The sequence below is a fragment of the Oncorhynchus keta genome, chromosome 15 (assembly GCF_023373465.1).
Source record: "Oncorhynchus keta strain PuntledgeMale-10-30-2019 chromosome 15, Oket_V2, whole genome shotgun sequence".
In the NCBI taxonomy this organism is placed as follows: domain Eukaryota; kingdom Metazoa; phylum Chordata; class Actinopteri; order Salmoniformes; family Salmonidae; genus Oncorhynchus; species Oncorhynchus keta.
In genome coordinates, this window is record NC_068435.1 from 42,344,662 (window position 1) to 42,365,119 (window position 20,458).

Sequence of the window (20,458 nt, forward strand, 5' to 3'; positions counted from 1 at the left end):
TGTATTATTGACTGTATGTTTGTTTCCAACTCTGTGTTGTTGTATGTGCTTTATCTTGGCCAGGTCGCAATTGTAAATGAGAACTTGTTCTCAACTTGCCTACCTGGTTAAATAAAGATGAAATATATATATATTTTTTTAAATACTGTCCGATATCGACTAAATACAAATAATTTTCAACTGAGAGGTAGCTCGTTAGCTAGATTGATTAAACTACACTTGAAAGCGACAATGGTTGCTAGCTAACGTTAGCTGTTTGCATCTCAAGCTGCTTGCAATTCACTTGGATTGCTAACATTACATCTTCTAATTATACAAAGAAGGAATAATTCCCCGAAGATCCGTGCCCCCAAAACGTTTAGATTACTTTTATGAAGGAATTCATGGATTCATTCATATTTTGTTTACTACGCCTCCCAAAGCTTGCTAGCTTCAAGTACAGTAGATAGCAAGCTACTTTACAGGCGCGTCCACGTTGTATAACCTCCCCCCAACTCGTGCACACCAACAAAGCGCGGACCGTGCAGCCGCAGACGACAAAACTACCAGTAGCTAGCAGCTAACGTTAGCTACCAGCCGTGTCTCGCATAAACAACAAACGTCCATTTAAACTTTGGTTAACAACTTATTCAACAAACAAGCTATTTCAAATGGTAGAACATAGCAAAGCTTCCAACGACGACAAAACATTATCAGAAAGTAAACAGCACACAGTAATTATTTTTATTTTATTTTTTTTTAAACTAGGCAAGCACTCCGGCCTGCAAGGCAAGCATCGGCCAGTCTCTAGCAACACCGAGGTTTAGCGACTGCAGGTTACAAACGACCTCAAATTCTTAACAAAACTCACCCCTTTGAGCCTCTTAATGAGAGCATTTTTCTGTCCGCTTTTAGGAAGCCCCCGCTCCTCCAAAGCAGCTTTCAAATCCGCCACCCTTAGAGATTGTAGCGGCCTCCCGTCCAGTGTAACGTCTTCGAGGTCCGCCATTTTCCCTTTCCTCACTAATTCGCTTCAGCAACGCCTTCCTTCAACCAACGTCTGAGTAGTCAAAGTGTAAATAGAATTTTATTATTACATATTGTTTGATTTTATTCATACATTCGATGGTGGAGTGTTATGCATACACGCTATTCACAATGAATTTGCATTAATAAGATACCTAAACATTATTTGGAAAATGTCATTTCCTAGATTATAATTTTATTTGTACCAACAGGAGGCACTCTTTCACGTGTCAAAATAATCTCTGTAGAATCATGTCAGAGTGCAAAATGTCTTGGTGCAGCATCAATTGTAACAACTGTCATTGTTTGTTCTTTGACAAATCTTTAGCGGGCACGTCTTGCTCGACTGGGGGTGCTTTCCGAGGGGTGTCCTGGCCAGAGCCCTTTTGCCAGCCCTGTTCCGTATTAGGCTATAACACAACCATGTTTTTCCATATCTCTAAGGTCCCATGAATGAAATGGATGGTTGTGTAAAAATGTTTTACGGCAAAAGTGGTTAAATTGGTACGTATTGTGACACACACCATAAACTCAGACAGTGCACAATAATGCCTGGCTGTAGGTGGGGGTGGGCCAATCTCATGTAACCCGAAATTGCTACAATTTGGTAGACAATTGTCTGCCTACATACAAATCACATTTTATTGGTCATATGCGCCGGATACAACAGGTGTAGACTTTACAGTGAAATGCTTACTTACGAGCCCATTTCCAACAATCTAGAGTTAAAAAGTAAGACAAATATTTGCTAAATAAAAAAGGGAATAGAAACACAAGAAAAACAATAACGAGGCCAGTGGTGGAAAAAGTACCCAATTGTCATACTTGAGTAAAAGTAAAGATACCTTCATAGAAAATAACTCAAGTAAAAGTGAAAGTCACCCATTTCTTTTTTTAAACTAGGCAAGTCAGTTAAGAAAAAATCTTATTTACAATGACGGCCCGCCCCAGCCAAACCCTCTCCTAACTTGGATGGCGCTGGGCCAATTGTGCACCGCCCTAAAATACTACTTGAGTAAAAGTCTAAAGGTATTTGGTTTTAAATATTCTTAAGTATCAAAAGTAAAGTATAAATCATTTCAAATTCCTTATATAAAGCAAATCAGAAAGCATAATTTTATTTTTTTTATTTACAGATAGCCAGGGGCATGCTCCAACACTCAGACATAATTTACAAACTACTCATGTGTTTAGTGAGTCTGCCACATCAGAGGTAGTAGGGATGACCAGGGATGTGCTCTTGATAAGTGTGTGAATTAGGCCATTTTCCTGTCCTGTAAGCATTCAAAATGTAACTAGTACTTTTGGGTGTCAGGTAAAATGTTTTAATGTAAAAAGTACCAATTTGTTTTTTGGAATGTAGTCTAAATAAAATCAAACTTTATTTGTCACATGCGCCGAATACAACAAGTGTAGACTTTATCGTAAAATGCTTACTTACAAGCCCTTAACCAACAGTGCAGTTCAAGAAGAGTTCAAGAAAACATTTACCAAGTAGACTAAAATAAAAATGAATAATAAAAAGAAACACAATAAGAATAACAATAACGAGGCTATGTACAAGGGTCACCAGTACCGAGTCAGTGTGCGGGGGTACATGTTAGTCAAGTTAATTTGTACACGAAGATGGAGGTGAAGTTCAACACCATGTGTGGACCCCAGGAAGAGTAGCTGCTGCTTTCATAACAGGTAATGGAGATCCTAATAAAATACCAAATACTAACCGACTTAAATTCATTACCTGAATGTTCTATTTATTAATGTGAAACTTTTCTCCACGTTGTCTGTGGCAATGCCCTTCACAAAGAAAGCTGGCCAGTGTACTGCGATTTACATTCCTCGCTGGCAGTGGGTTTTCCAGTAACTCTTGTGGACGTAGGACATTAAGCTAACTCTGGTCACCCACGAATCTGATCGCTAAGGACTCTGGGACTAAACACCTCCCTCTGCAACTGGATCATGGAATTCCTGACGGGCCTCCCCCAGGTGGCAATAACACGTCTGCCCGCTGATCCTTAACACTGGGGCCGCTCAGGGGACTATGCATAGATAATAAACAGCGAGTAGCAGCAGGGGGTTAATGTAAATTGTCCGGTGGCGATTTTATGAATTGTTCAGCAGTCTTATGGCTTGGGGGTGGAAGCTGTTGAGGAGCCTTTTGGTCCCAGACTTGGCGATCCGGTACCGCTTGCTGTGCTGTAGCAGAGAAAACAGTCTATAACTTGGGAGACTGGAGTCTCTGACATTTTTATGGGCTTTCCTCTGACACCGCCTATTGTATATGTCCTGGATGGCAGAAAGCTTGGCCCAGTGATGTACTGGACCATTCGCACTACCCTCTGTAGCTCCTTGCGGTCAGATGCCGAGCAGTTGCCATACCAGGTGGTGATGCAACCGGTCAGGATGCTCTCGACGGTGCAGCTGTAGAACCTTTTGAGGATCTAGGGACCCATACCACTGTTGTGTCGTCAGCTAACTTAATGATGGTGTAGGAGTCGTGTTAGGTCACATAGTCATAGGTGAACAGGGAATACAGGATGGAACTAAGTGCACACCCCTGAGAGGTCCCAGTGTTAAGGATCAGTGTGGCAGACGTGTTGTTGCCTACTCTTACCACCTGGGGGTGGCCGTCAGGAAGTCCAGGATCCAGTTGAAGAGGGAGGTGTTTAGTCCCAGAGTCCTTAGCTTAGTGATGAGATTCGTGGGCAATATGGTGTTGAGCGCTGAGCTGTAGTCAATGAACAGCATTCTCACATAGGTGTTTCTTTTGTCTAGGTGAGAAAGGGCAGTGTGGAGTGCGATTGAGAATCATTTTCACACCATTCATTTTTCCCATAAGGGATTTTAGAAACACTTAAAATAAGGGCTGTGTATTGTGTATGCTTAACCTGGCATGATGTTTTGAAAACCGTGTAAATCTCTCTGACTTTTATCAATATATTTACCTGTATTTACCCCCCAAAAATGAAATGCTAATTAGCTGATAATGTGGCTATCATAAAGAACTACAAATGCCGGGATTTATCTGAACAAGACTGCCAAATCGAGGCAAAGATAAGAATCTCTGGATTAACTATCTGATGTTAGCTAAATTTAGTAATTAATAAATTGGCTACATTTATTTAAATTGACAATTCTGTGAACTGTCTTCTGCAAGTTTTAAATTGACACAATACCTGTTAGCAAAGATGTCAGCTCGAGATGACGTGCATGAGCTTGCAGGGATTTGTTGCCTTGCAACAAATTCTAATTTGATGCTAATTAGCATTTTCAAATCTAAAAGTAAATATGGATAAGGGCTGTGTATTGTGTATGAAATACACAAGTCATCCAGAGAGATTTACGTGGTTATCAAAACTTCACGCTTGGATAAGCCTACACAAAACACAGCCCTTTGAAATTTTTCTAAAAATCCCTATTGAAAAATTGAATGGTGGAAAACAACCACTATGTTTTATGGGTATTAATGACACCTCCACTGTGGGGCTTTATAGACATTGAAATGTAAAATGGTTAGGGTATGAGTTTAGGGTAATAATGTCTCAGATCCCGGATAGCACTAACCATTACATTACCCATAAGAGTCATTGGACAAAGGCAAAGTGGGAATACGACGTGATACAGATGTATTTTACTGGTTGAAATCTGGTGGGGACGTCATATACAGTGGGGCAAAAAAGTATTTAGTCAGCCACCAATTGTGCAAGTTTTCCCACTTAAAAAGATGAGAGGCCTGTAATTTTCATCATAGGTACACTTCAACTATGACAGACAAAATGAGAAAAAAAATCCAGAAAATCACATTGTAGGATTTTTAATGAATTTATTTGCAAATTATGGTGAAAAATAAGTATTTGGTCACCTACAAATAACCAAGATTTCTGGCTCTCACAGACCTGTAACTTCTTCTTTAAGAGGCTCCTCTGTCCTCCACTCGTTACCTGTATTAATGGCACCTGTTTTAACTTGTTATCAGTATAAAAGAAACCTGTCCACAAGCTCAAACAGTCACACTCCAAACTCCACTATGGCCAAGACCAAAGAGCTGTCAAAGGACACCAGAAACCTAGTGAATGACCTGCAGAGAGCTGGGACCAAAGTAGCAAAGCCTACCATCAGTAACACACTACGCCGCCAGGGACTCAATCCTGCAGTGCCAGACGTGTCCCCCTGCTTAAGTCAGTACATTTCCAGGCCCGTCTGAAGTTTGCTAGAGAGCATTTGGATGATCCAGAAGAAGATTGGGAGAATGTCATATGGTCAGATGAAACTAAAATGTAACTTTTTGGTAAAAACTCAACTCGTCGTGTTTGGAGGACAAAGAATGCTGAGTTGCTTCCAAAGAACACCATACCTACTGTGAAGCATGGGGGTGGAAACATCATGCTTTGGGGCTGTTTTTCTGTAAGGGACCAGGACGACTGATCCGTGTAAAGGAAAGAATGAATGGGGCCATGTATCGTGAGATTTTAAGTGAAAACCTCTTTCCATCAGCAAGGGCATTAAAGATGAAACGTGGCTGGGTCTTTCAGCATGACAATGATCCCAAACACACCGTCCGGGCAACGAAGGAGTGGCTTCGTAAGAAGCATTTTAAGGTCCTGGAGTGGCCGAGCCAGTCTCCAGATCTTAACCCCATAGAAAATCTTTGGAGGGAGTTGAAAGTCTGTGTTGCCCAGCAACAGCCCCAAAACATCACTGCTCTAGAGGAGATCTGCATGGAGGAATGGGCCAAAATACCAGCAACAGTGTGTGAAAAACTTGTGAAGACTTACAGAAAACGTTTGACCTCTGTCATTGCCAACAAAGGGTATATAACAAAGTATTCAGATAAACTTTTGTTATTGACCAAATACTTATTTACCACCATAATTTGCAAATAAATTCATTAAGAATCCTACAATGTGATTTTCTGGATTTTTTTTCTCATTTTGTCTGTCATAGTTGAAGTGTACCTATGATGACAATTACAGGCCTCTCATCTTTTTAAGTGGGAGCACTTGCACAATTGGTGGCTGACTAAAATACTTTTTTTGCCCCACTGTATATCCAGATCACAACCAGATTAAGAAGTCTTCATAATGACGTCTTTTTGACGTCATGAAATGGTTGAAATCTGATTAAACTACTGACCAGTTATCTAAATGCTACTTAATTAATAGACATTAATTAATTAACATGTGCATAGTGAGACCCAGGGGACTCGGCATGGACTCCGATTTGGGTGGGGTGGGAGAGCATCATTCGGGGCAAGCTCTTCCCAAATCCAGCAGAATCATATTAGTCTGGGCTCCAGCAAATGGGAGTCAGGCCGACTCCACTTCAGCTTATCAGGCCCGATTAACTATTTCAGGAGTGAGTCCTGTAAGGGAATTCTGCCCTATGCACTTAAAAGATACCACAGGAAACTTCCTTGATCAGAGGTTAGTTTGTTTAATAAGGATTGCAACCCAGAGTACATACTTACAGCAATTTGCAAGCAAGACACTCAGTTCTAAAGATTGTGTTTTCCCTTTTTATCCCCTACTATGGTTCACCCCGCCCAGGGTGATGTCCCTTAACTTTAATACCGTATAAGCTCATAATTATCAGTTGCTAATACAACATGGTCTCTGCTTAGGCAGAGTTCAGCTTATTGTGCTATTGACAGTTAGTTTCCTATTCCTTCTTTCTCTTATTGCTATCATGTGCTAGCATAAGACTGGAACATAGCATCAACAGAAACTGGCATAGTTCCCTTTATCTGTTACAAACAGTATAGTTCAACACACAGGCATATGACTGTGCAGAAGGACAATTGACCTCTTAATGCACTTGTAATGTGTCTACCACTGATCCTTAATCTCAAGCTAAAGTAAAACATCAAACATTGTACTTTTGTAATTACAGGTGTTCCTAAGTAACAGTTCATGCATAGTATGTCTTTTCCATGCCCAAGCGTCTTCCTATAATGTACAGATATTATAAAATTCCTTACAGGCCATTTGAGGTGTTTATTCGGCAGGTGATGAAATACCCATTTTAAAAAACTAAGAAATGTGATATATTTCACCTCTAAGTCATCAAATTTACTCGGTCATTAAAAGCAAAAATGTGTAACAGTCTCTGCAGTCCTATGGCTATCAGAGATGGCCCCTAATTTAGAGAATCTCTGATGTTATAAAAACTTTTGCTGGTACTACAGGCAATGGCAGTGTTTTTTTGTAGTTTGCAGTCCATCCAATTGAAAAGTGCACATTCACTTCCATAACATTTGTTCTAGGTACCAGCATGTAAGATAAACATGCACAATAATATAGGATACCCTTACAAAAATTCACTGCCGTTAAAATGCAGTAAAACTGCAGTACAATGAAATAATGGTTGTTAAATGATCTGGACTGCTTGCTGTGTGTTGGCTTCTAATGGTCATCTTTTGTGTTAGCTAATTGTACTGTTTTTTGTGCTGCACATTTTCTTATTTTCCAATGAATGCTGTTTTGATGTTCTAATATGACTAATTACATTTGTTTTCAGAATTTAACAAATAACATGTAGGCCTATGTATTCTATTTCAATATCCTACTATAATCCACCAGGATTTACACAACCCTATTTTTATTGCAATACATTTACATTTACATTTAAGTCATTTAGCAGACTCTCTTATCCAGAGCGACTTACAAATTGGTGCATTCACCTTATGACATCCAATAATGTATCTAAAATAATTGCACCTGAATTTGACCCTGAAAATATGACTATTATATTTTTCTTTAAAGCTTTTAAGCAATTATCATAATGCATACAGTAATTTGATTTTAATATCGGTAGCTAAATTAGGAAGTAGGCATATCAGTTCCAGCTAAAGCAATAGAATATTTTTTGTTTCACTACCCAGCAGTGCACCAATAGGTGTAGTCTGCCATAAAACCTTGAAGAAGAAGAAGCATAAATTCCAGTGGATGGAAACCTTGAAGAAGAAGAAGCATACGTTCCAGTGGATGGTGCCGGTGGTGCGGTGTTGTGCCCACCTGCCAGAACCCCCACTCCCACTTCGCGTGAACGCGCACGCGCACGCACTCAAATCTTCATTGCTGCGACTTGCTTGAACGCCACGCACTCAAATCTTCATTGCTGCGACTTGCTTGAACGCGCACACACTCAATTATTTAAAAATATATATTTTATTTTTATTAACAGTAACATGCAAACATAAACATAACAGCCAGAGGGATTCCACAAAGAAATTAGAAGAAAACAAAAACAAATCCACATTACATAAATTCAAATACATGTAGCGAATTCATTTTTACATTTTGTTTTGTATACAATTTAATGACTCTAAATAGTTTTACAAATCAGATTTTAAAAATTAAGAAAAGGGGCTTATTTTTCATACATTTTGATTTGTGTATGAAACATTTTCCTAATAAAGTAAAGAGATTTATGACATACTCATGTTCAATTGTGAAATCAATGTAGTAAAATAATATGTAAAACTTAGAAATTTCAATGGTTGTATGCAATTTGAGGCCAAGATATAGTTTTACATCAGTCCAGAACACTTCACTATATAAACAATGACAGAATAATGTTCAGTTTCAGTTTCTAGTTCACAAAAACTGCATTCACTGGTAACATCAGGTATATATTTAGAAATCAAGCTATTACACAGATAGAATCTATGGATACTCTTAAAGGAGATCTCCTTACAATCTGAGATATTCCAAAACATGCGTTATTCTGCATTATTCTAAAGTAAAGTTTTTTATCCCACTAGGTATAGCTTTAATAACAGTGTCATATTCCTTGCTTGAAACCGCACTGCTTCTTAACACAGCGCGCATCCAACCCGGAACCCAGCCACACCAATGTGTCGGAGGAAACACCTAGCGACCTGGTCAGCGTGCACTGCACCCGGCCCTCTGGAGTCGCTAGTGCACGATGAGACAAGGATATCCCTAACCCGTACGACGCTAGGCCAATTGTGCTTCGCCCCATGGACCTCCCGGTCGCAGCCGGGTGCGACAGAGCCCAGGCTCGAACCCAGAGTCTCTGTCACTGTGTCACCCTCCAGGGTTTTTAACTCTCCATATGTCAATTAAGTCCAAGCTTTGGCAGAAATTCACTAACTTGTTCACACCAATGTTAGGCCTATGGGGCAATCTATCAGTCTCATTAGAATAAACCATATTAAAATCTCCACCAACTATAATCTGACTGGGTGGATATTTTCTCAGAAGACTTTTAAGAATTTCTTCAATTTCCTCTAGAAGTACGTTATTTGGAGGACTAGAACAGTATCCATATACATTACACAACACAAATAATCTGTCCATGTGGTTGACGACCGCTACTAGCCAATGTCCATTGGTGTCCATTTGAGTAAACAAAAATGTCCCTTTGAAATTGTGTGCTACATTTGCAACCCCAGCTGAATGATTAGTCCCGTGGACCAAAACAATGACATTGCCCCACTGATTTTTCTAATAATTATAGTCCTGCATGAATGTGTTTCTTGAACGAATACAAGATCTGTGTTGCAGTCCTTACAAAAAAAAAAAAGCTTTTCGCTTCAACAGGTTTCGTAACCCCCTGGCATTGATTGACATAAACTTGAAATACAAAATCATAGAACTAGAAACTAGAAATACAAATTCATGGAAAAACAAAACATAGAATGCCCACATCACACCCTGACCTAACCAAATAGAGAAATAAAACGGCTCTCTAAGGTCAGGGCGTGACAGTACCCCCTCCCCCCAAAGGTGCGGGCTCCGGCCGCAAAACCTGAACCTATAGGGGAGGGTCCGGGTGGGAATCTATCCGCGGTGGCAGCTCTGGTGTGGGACGTAGACCCCGCTCCACCTCTGGCTCACCCCGCTTTGATGGCGCCTTTGGTGTGGGGACCCTCGCTGCCGACCCCGGACTGGGCACCCTCGCTGCGGGCCCCGGACTGGCCACCGTTGCTGGAGTCTCCGGACTGGAGACAATCGCTGGAGGCTCCGGACTGAAGGACGTCGCTGGAGGCTCCGGACTGGAGACCGTCACTGGAGGCTTCGTGCCATGACTTCTCACTGGAGGCTTCGTGCCATGGATCCCCACTGGTGGCTTCTTGCCATGGATCATCACTGGAGGCTTCGTGCCATGGATCATCACTGGAGGCTTCGTACCTTGGATCATCACTGGAGGCTTCTTGCCATGGATCATCACTGGAGGCTTCGTGCCATGGATCATCACTGGAGGCTTTGTGCCATGGATCATCACTGGTGGCTTTGTGCCATGGATCATCACTGGTGGCTTTGTGCCATGGATAATCACTGGAGGCTTCGTGCCCTGGATCATCACTCGAGGCTGCGTGCCATGGATCATCACTGGAGGCTTCTTGCCATGGATCATCGCTGGAGTGGAGAGACACACAGGAGGCCTGGCTCTGGGAGCAGGCACAGGACTCACCAGGCTGGGGAGACACACAGGAGGCTTTGTCCTTGGCCGAGGCACCGGATACGCTGCGCCGTGGAGGCGCACTGGAGGTCTCGAGCTTAGAGCCTGCACAACCCGTCCTGGCTGGGTGGTTATCTTCGCCCTGCAAATGCGGGGCGCTGGCACAGGATGCACTGGGCTGTGCAGACGTACCGGAAACACAGTGCGCAGAGCCGGCACAGGATATCCTGGGCCGAAGAGGCGCACTGGAGACCAGGCGCTCTGAGCCGGCGCCATCTGTCCTGGCTGGATGCTCACCCTAGCCCGGCAGATGCGGGGAGCTGGGATGTAGCGCACCGGGCTGTGAACGAGCACTGGAGACACCGCACGCTCCACCGCAAAACATGGTGCCTGACCAGAACGAAGCTCGCCACGGTAAGCACGCGGAGTTGGCTCAGGTCAAACACCCCGTGTGCCTCCCCCAATTATTTTTTTGGGGGGGGGGGGCTGCCTCTCGTGCCTGCTTCGGTGACGTGGCTCCTCATATCGCCACCGCTCCTCCTTCGCTGCCGTCATCTCCTCCTTTGGACAGCGATACTCCCCAGCCTGCCTCCAGGGTCCCTTACCGTCCAGGATCTACTCCCATGTCCAGGAGTTCTCTTTCCCACGCTGCTTGGTCCCTTGGTGGTGGGCGGTTCAGTCACAGCCATCGAATGAGGAGGACCAAAGTGCAGCGTGTTGAGAGTACATATTCCTTTTATTTAGGATGACGCCGACCAAAACAATAAACAATACATAAAAAAATGTGAAGCTTAAGGGCTATGTGCCACAAACAAAGTTTAACTCCCACACTGAAAAGAGGGAAAATGGCTACATAAGGAAGGTTCCCAATCAGAGACAACGATAGACAGCTGTCCCTGATTGAGAACCATACCCGGCCAAAACATAGAAATACAAATTCATGGAAAAACAAAACATAGAATGCCCACCCCACATCACACCCTAACCTAACCAAATAGAGAAATAGTTTTAAGAATGTAGGTACAGTGTTAATAATAACAATAATAATAAAAAATTGTACTCTGGGCGAAAAAGAAAGTTCAAATACATGAGTGCATAACCATAATCGCAGTAAACTGTTATAACAATAGAAAAAAAATATATATGTGTATAATAATATAATAAGCAAAACTACGACTGAATGTGCCTCCATGAAGAATCCCCTCCCCAACAGGTGTAACGGCCGTTGTCGGTGGAAGAAGATGAGGACCAAGGTGCAACGTGGTAAGTGTTCATGATTTTTAATATAATCAAAACTAAACACTAAACACAGAACACTAAACAAAATAACAACTAGGAAGAACCAACAAACGAAACAGTCCTGTTTAGTGAATGACACACAAAACAGAAAATAATGACCCATGAAACACTGGTGGGAAAAGGCTACCTAAGTATGATTCTCAATCAGAGACAACTAACGACACCTGCCTCTGATTGAGAACCATACCAGGCCAAACACAAAATACAACATAGAAAAACAAACATAGACTGCCCACCCCAACTCACGCCCTGGCCACACTAAAACAAAGACAAACCAAAGGAACTAAGGTCAGAATGTGACAAACAGGTCCCTTTTAATAATTGAAATTAAAATAAAGAAAATATATACCAAGATATACAGTGCCTTGCGAAAGTATTCGGCCCCCTTGAACTTTGCGACCTTTTGCCACATTTCAGGCTTCAAACATAAAGATATAAAACTGTATTTTTTTGTGAAGAATCAACAACAAGTGGGACACAATCATGAAGTGGAACGACATTTATAGGATATTTCAAACTTTTATAACAAATCAAAAATGGAAAATTTGGGCGTGCAAAATGATTCAGCCCCCTTAAGTTAATACTTTGTCAAATCAAATCAATCAAATCAAATTTTATTTGTCACATACACATGGTTAATACTTTGTAGCGCCACCTTTTGCTGCGATTACAGCTGTAAGTCGCTTGGGGTATGTCTCTATCAGTTTTGCACATCGAGAGACTGAAATGTTTTCCCATTCCTCCTTGCAAAACAGCTCGAGCTCAGTTAGGTTGGATGGAGAGCATTTGTGAACAGCAGTTTTCAGTTCTTTCCACAGATTCTCGATTGGATTCAGGTCTGGACTTTGACTTGGCCATTCTATCACCTGGATATGTTTAGTTTTGAACCATTCCATTGTAGATTTTGCTTTATGTTTTGGATCATTGTCTTGTTGGAAGACAAATCTTCGTCCCAGTCTCAGGTCTTTTGCAGACTCCATCAGGTTTTCTTCCAGAATGGTCCTGTATTTGGCTCCATCCATCTTCCCATCAATTTTAACCATCTTCCCTGTCCCTGCTGAAGAAAAGTAGGCCCAAACCATGATGTTTGACAGTGGGGATGGTGTGTTCAGGGTGATGAGCTGTGTTGCTTTTACGCCAAACATAACGTTTTGCATTGTTGCCAAAAAGTTCAATTTTGGTTTCATCTGACCAGAGCACCTTCTTCCACATGTTTGGTGTGTCTCCCAGGTGGCTTGTGGCAAACTTTAAACAACACTTTTTATGGATATCTTTAAGAAATGGCTTTCTTCTTGCCACTCTTCCATAAAGGCCAGATTTGTGCAATATAAGACTGATTGTTGTCCTATGGACAGAGTCTCCCACCTCAGCTGTAGATCTCTGCAGTTCATCCAGAGTGATCATGGGCCTCTTGGCTGCATCTCTGATCAGTCTTCTCCTTGTATGAGCTGAAAGTTTAGAGGGACCGCCAGGTCTTGGTAGATTTGCAGTGGTCTGATACTCCTTCCATTTCAATATTATCACTTGCACAGTGCTCCTTGGGATGTTTAAAGCTTGGGAAATCTTTTTGTATCCAAATCGGGCTTTAAACTTCTTCACAACAGTATCTCGGACCTGCCTGGTGTGTTCCTTGTTCTTCATGATGTTCTCTGCACTTTTAACGGACCTCTGAGACTATCACACTGCAGGTGCATTTATACGGAGACTTGATTACACACAGGTGGATTGTATTTATCATCATTAGTCATTTAGGTCAACATTGGATCATTCAGAGATCCTCACTGAACTTCTGGAGAGAGTTTGCTGCACTGAAAGTAAAGGGGCTGAATCATTTTGCACTCCCATTTTTTCAGTTTTTGATTTGTTAAAAAAGTTTGAAATATCCAATAAATGTCGTTCCACTTCATGATTGTGTCCCACTTGTTGATTCTTCACAAAACAATACAGTTTTATATCTTTATGTTTGAAGCCTGAAATGTGGCAAAAGGTTGCAAAGTTCAAGGGGGCCGAATACTTTCGCAAGGCACTGTATACACACACACATGTACAGTACATATACATAAACATATTCACAGGACACTCAACGTATCTCTTATCTCTTTTCCTACATCAGATATGTAGGTGACATTTCCACCTGGATGACAGCACATAATCAGCAAGAAGGAGATTCTCAGATGTTAGATAATCCGAGATGATCACATGTCATTTACATTCCAGCCCTAACCTGAACTTTCTGCTTCTTCCTCCACAACACCTGGCGATGTCGCCAAGATACTAAGTCAGAGCCTTGTCAGTTCCAGATTTGACTACTTCAACTCACACCCTTAATCTCTATATTGTAATCAATAAAGTGTTTCAAAATGCTGTACGTTTATTAACATATATGTTCAGATCATCTCTGAGAGAGAAGGGGTGTAATATATCCAGATGGACATGTGGTACCCTTCCTCACCCATGCCAACAAGATGTTACTTCTTGTGGGGTCTTTGCCTTGAAAGTAAGTTTGAGAGTATAAGAGTATAAGTAATATACAATTAACCTACTGAAAGTATACTGACTAAAAGGCTAAATGGAACTGTCAAACTATATTATTGTCACGCCCTGATCTTAGAGATCCTCATTATTCTCTATGTTTGGTTAGGTCAGGGTGTGACTCGGGTGGGAAAGTCTATGTTTTCTATTTCTTTGTTTTGGCCGAGTGTGGTGCCCAATCAGAGGCAGCTGTCTATCGTTGTCTCTGATTGGGGATCTTATATAAGTGGTCATTTTCCGTTTGGGTAGTGTCTGTACCTGACAGAACTGTGCGCTTTCGTTTTCACTTTGTTTTTTTTAAAAGATGGCCACTAAAACATATGTATATAAATTATTATGTTATAAGAAACCTATACTATTCCCTTGTTCCCTGTATACTATTCCCTTGTTCCCTATTCCCTTGTTCCCAACATTTTCATAAATGTATTTCATGTTTTAAATATATAAAACTTTGTCATCAATTTTAGATTGGTTGTGACCGCTGCCCACGATGGTTCCACCATCCCATCATTGGAGGATTATGTCTGCGCTGCCTGTCAGGACTAGGTTAGGCTTGAGTTCCAGTCGACGGTATCACCTGGAAAACTTTTCATAAAAAGGGAACTAAATGTTCAGTCGAGCTGTTGCAGCTTTCTAATATTTGTTCAGGTTATATTTATTGTCATTTTATATCTTATTATTGTCACAGTTGTGTGGAGAGACGGACTAAGGCGCAGCATGCTCTGAGTTCCACATCTTTATTTTTTTGTGAAACTTACAAAAACAAAAAAGGAAACAAACAACGAACCGTAACATAAGAGGTGCAACATGCACTCACTCAAAACAGGGGGAAATGGCTGCCTAAATATGATCCCCAATCAGAGACAACGATAAACAGCTGCCTCTGATTGGGAACCATACCAGGCCAACCTAGAAATGAACAACCTAGATAGGGACAACACCCTAGTCACACCCCGACCTGACTAAAATAGAGAATAAAAAAGGCTCTCTATGGTCAGGGCGTGACAGTACCCCACCCCAAAGGTGCGGACTCCGGCCGCAAAACCTGAAACCAACTGGGGAGGGTAGGGGGGGTGACTTTGTCGGTGGTGGCTCTAGTGCGGGTCTTTGCCCCCGCCCAGACCACGGGTCCGGTCATGGAGCCGGGTAGAATGCCGTGCCTGGACTGGGTATCGGCGCAGAGGAGGGCCATGGAGCTAGGTTGGACGCCGCACCCAGACTGGGCACCAGCGCAGAGGAAGGCTCCGGCCATGGAGCTGAGTTGGCCGCCATGACTGGACTGGGCACCGGCGCAGAAGACTCCAGCCTTGGAGCTGGACTGGAAGCCATGCCTGGACTGGGCATCAGCGCAGGGGAAGGCTCCGGCCACGGAGCTGAGTTGGTCGCCGTGCCTGGACTGGGCACCGGTGCAGAGGAAGGCTCCAGCCTTGGAGCGGGACTGGCCGCCCTGGAGCTGGAGCTGCCCTGGAGCTGGAGGTTCCGGACCGTGGACCGTCCCAGGAGGTTCCGGACTGTGGACCGTCGCCTGAAGCTCCGGACCGGGGACCGTCGCCTGAAGCTCCGGACCGGGGAGGCGCACTGGAGGCCTGATGCGTGGAGCCGGCACAGGTGGCACCGGACTGTTGACACGCACTTCAGGGCGAGTGCAGGGAGCAGGCACAGGACGTACCTGACTGGGAAGGCGCACTTGAGGGAGAGTGCAAGGAGCAGGCACAGGAATGAACGACCTAGATAGGAACCCCCCCCCCCCCTACACCCCGACCTGACCAAAATAAAGGATAAAAAAAAGCTCTCTATGGCCAGGAGGTGACAATTATGCAAATATCTACATTTGTATCTCTTATTTAATGTTTGTTAACAAACTTAACTTTCTGTGATGTTTTTTGTAATTGTGTGATAATATTTGTGTATTATCTTTATTTTCTTAAACCTTACAAAATGTTTCTAAAATAAATGTTTATGTTTCTTAATACTGTAATTTTGCTTTCTGTGAGGGGAGAATTTAAGAATTTCAGTAACTAACTAACGTTACTGTAACGTTAGTTAGCTACAGTACTTGCTAATTTAGCTGGCTAATGTTAACGTTAGCTCTCCGTAATCCTCCATGGACATCTTACATTTTCATATTGACCTGTTGTAGACCTTGGTTGTAGCTAGCTAGCAGACATTTTGATTTATATTTAGTTAATTATAGTAAATACGTGTGTATGCGTGCGTGCGTGCGTGCGTGCGCGTGTGTCTCTGTGTGTGAGAGAGAGTGAGACATATGATCACTAACCTTAGAAAACATTGTCATGTCAACGTTGTCATGCTAACTGTGTGTATCTGTGAGTGAGAGAAAGCGGGGGAAGATTATTATGATCACAATAACTTACAGAAAATATTGTCATCATGTCAACCGTGTGTGTGTGTGTGTGTGTGTGAGAGAGAGAGATTTTTTTATTTCACCTTTATTTAACCAGGTAGGCTAGTTGAGAACAAGTTCTCATTTGCAACTGCGACCTGGCCAAGATAAAGCAAAGCAGTGTGACACAGACAACAACAGAGCTACACATGGAATAAACAATAAACAAGCCAATAACACAATAAACAATTCAATGACACAGTAGAAAAAAATAAAGTCTATATACAGTGTGTGCAACAGGCATGAGGAGGTAGGCAATAAATAGGCCATAGGAGCAAATAATTACAATTTAGCAGGTTAACAATGGAGTGATAAATGGGCAGATGATGATGTGCAAGTAGAGATAGTTGTGTGCAAAAGAGCAGAAAAGTAAATCAAATAAAAACTATGGGGATGAGGTAGGTACCCGATTGGGTGGGCTATTTACAGATGGACTATGTACAGCTGCAGTGATCGGTTAGCTGCTCAGATAGTTAATGTTTAAAGTTGGTGAGGGAAATAAAAGTCTCCAACTTCAGCGATTTTAGCAATTTGTTCCAGTCACTGGCAGCAAAGAACTGGAAGGAAAGGCGGCCAAATGAGGTGTTGGCTTTGGGGATGATTAGTGAGATACACCTTCTGAAACGTGTGCTACGTGTGGGTGTTGTTATCGTGACCAGTGAACTGAGATAAGGCGGAGCTTTACCTAGCATAGACTTATAGATGACCTGGAGCCAGTGGGTCTGGCGACGAATATGTAGCGAGGGCCAGCCGACTAGAGCATACAGGTCGCAGTGGTGGGTGGTATAAGGTGATTTGGCGGAGATCTTTGTGGGCTATACTCGGCCTTGTCTCAGGATGGTAAGTTGGTGGTTGAAGATATCCCTCTAGTGGTGTGGGGGCTGTGCTTTGGCAAAGTGGGTGGGGTTATATCCTTCCTGTTTGGCCCTGTCCGGGGGTGTCCTCGGATGGGGCCACAGTGTCTCCTGACCCCTCCTGTCTCAGCCTCCAGTATTTATGCTGCAGTAGTTTATGTGTCGGGGGCTAGGGTCAGTTTGTTATATCTGAGTACTTCTCCTGTCCTATTCGGTGTCCTGTGTGAATCTAAGTGTGCGTTCTCTAATTCTCTCCTTCTCTCTTTCTTTCTCTCTCTCGGAGGACCTGAGCCCTAGGACCATGCCCCAGGACTACCTGACATGATGACTCCTTGCTGTCCCCAGTCCACCTGGCCATGCTGCTGCTCCAGTTTCAACTGACCTGAGCCCTAGGACCGTGCCCCAGGACTACCTGACATGATGGCTCCTTGCTGTCCCCAGTCCACCTGACTGTGCTGCTGCTCCAGTTTCAACTGTTCTGCCTTATTATTATTCGACCATGCTGGTCATTTATGAACATTTGAACATCTTGGTCGTGTTCTGTTATAATCTCTACCCGGCACAGCCAGAAGAGGACTGGCCACCCCACATAGCCCGGTTCCTCTCTAGGTTTCTTCCTAGGTTTTGGCCTTTCTAGGGAGTTTTTCCTAGCCACCGTGCTTTTACACCTGCATTGTTTGCTGTTTGGGGTTTTAGGCTGGGTTTCTGTACAGCACTTTGAGATATCAGCTGATGTACGAAGGGCTATATAAATAAATTTGATTTGATTTGATTTGATTTGGTAACAAAATGGATGGCACTGTGATAGACTGCATCCAGTTTGCTGAGTAGAGTGTTGGAAGCTATTTGGTAGATGACATCTCCGAAGTCAAGGATCAGAAGGATAGTCAGTTTTACTAGGGTAAGTTTGGCGGCGTGAGTGAAGGAGGCTTTGTTGCGAAATGGAAAGCCGATTCTAGATTTGATTTTGGATTGGAGATGTTTAATATGAGTCTGGAAGGAGAGTTTACAGTCTAGCCAGACACCTAGGTATTTATAGTTGTCCCCATATTCTAGGCTGGAACTGTCCAGGGTGGTGATGCTAGTCGGGTGGGCGGGTGCGGGCAGTGAACGGTTGAAAAGCATGCATTTGGTTTTACTAGCGTTTAAGAGCAGTTGGAGGCCACGGAAGGAGTGTTGTATGGCATTGAAGTTCATTTGGAGGTTAGTTAGCACAGTGTCCAAGGACGGGCCAGATGTATACACAATGGTGTCATCTGCGTAGAGGTGGATCAGGGAATCACCCGCAGCAAGAGCGGCATCATTGATATATACAGAGAAAAGAGTCAGCCCGAGAATTGAATGCTGTGGTACCCCCATAGAGACTGCCAGAGGTCCGGACAACATGCCCTCCGATTTGACACACTGAACTCTGTCTGCAAAGTAGTTGGTGAACCAGGCGAGGCAGTCATTAGAAAAACCAAGGCTATTGAGTCTTGCCAATAACAATACGATGATTTCCAGAGTCGAAAGCCTATGATACACGAATACACAAAACATTGATTGACTGTTTGTGTGGGTAAGACAGTAAGCTAGACTAATTATTGGAACTTGTACCCAATTTGGATGTGATTTTCTTAATTTTATCAGCGATCCTTGTATTTTTGTGTGTTTTGTATTTGAGAATACCATAATTTGCCAGTCCCTGCTTCCCCTCAACACACATTCTAACGTTACACCTCTCAACTGTCTTTGTCAATTCTTGATTCTCTGTTTTTGCAGGACTCTTCTAGCTTGGATGACAGGTTAGAGGAGGAAACAAAGGGAAGGAAGTTATCTAGCTCCAAAATGAAATAGGATGCAGGCCAGACAGCAGGCTGTTAGCCAGCCTGCCAGCTTAGTGGAGTCTGCCACTAACATAGTCAGTGTAGTCAGCTCAGCTATCCCCATTGAGACCGTGTCTGTGCCTCGACCTGGGTTGGGCAAAACTAAACATGGCGGTGTTCGCCTTAGCAATCTCACTAGGATAAAGACCTCCTCCATTCCTGTCATCATTGAAAGAGATCGTGATACCTCACATCTTAAAATAGGGCTACTTAATGTTAGATCCCTTACTTCAAAGGCAATTAGAGTCAATGAACTAATCACTGATCATAATCTTGATGTGATTGGCCTGACTGAAACATGGCTTAAGCCTGATCAATTTACTGTGTTAAATGAGGCCTCACCTCCTGGTTACACTAGTGACCATATCCCCCGTGCATCCCGCAAAGGCGGAGGTGTTGCTAACATTTACGATAGCAAATTTCAATTTACAATTTTAAAAAAAACATTTTTCGTCTTTTGAGCTTCTAGTCATGAAATCTATGCAGCCTACTCAATCACTTTCAGCTACTGTTTACAGGCCTTCTGGGCTATATACAGCGTTCCTCATTAAGTTCCCTGAATTCCTATCGGAGCTTGTAGCAGATAATATTCACATTTTTGGTGACTTTAATATTCACATGGAAAAGTCCACAGATCCACTCCAAAAGGCTTTCGGAGCCATCATCGACTCAGTGGGTTTTGTCTAACATGTCTCTGGACCTACTCACTGTCACAGTCATACGCTGGACCTAGTTTTGTCCAATGAGGTTTTTCCCACTAGGTATGCAATGAGAGGGGCGAGAAATCAAATCAAATAAAATGTTATTTGTCACATGGGCTGAATACAACAGGTGCAGACCTTACCGTGAAATGCTTACTTACAAGCACTTAACCAACAATGCAGTTCAAGAAAGAGTAAAGAAAGTATTTACTAAATAAACTAAAGTAAAAATGTAAAAATTCAATAACAATAACGAGGCTATATACAGGGGGTACCGGTACAGAGTCAATGTGCGGGGGTACAGGTTAGTCGAGGTAATTTGTACATGTAGGTAGGGGTAAAGTGACCACGCATTGATAATAAACCGTGAGT

General features: G+C 42.8%; 1 protein-coding gene across 1 annotated transcript in view; it reads right to left on the reverse strand.

The window, feature by feature from the left end:
• LOC118395250 (apoptotic chromatin condensation inducer in the nucleus-like) overlaps nt 1-1,019 on the reverse strand; it is a 34,903-nt gene extending 33,884 nt beyond the window's left edge. The window contains 1 exon segment of the mRNA XM_052464157.1: nt 851-1,019. Coding sequence (XP_052320117.1) covers nt 851-988 — 138 coding nt within the window. The 5' untranslated portion in view covers nt 989-1,019.
• Between the last annotated feature and the right edge of the window lie 19,439 nt (nt 1,020-20,458).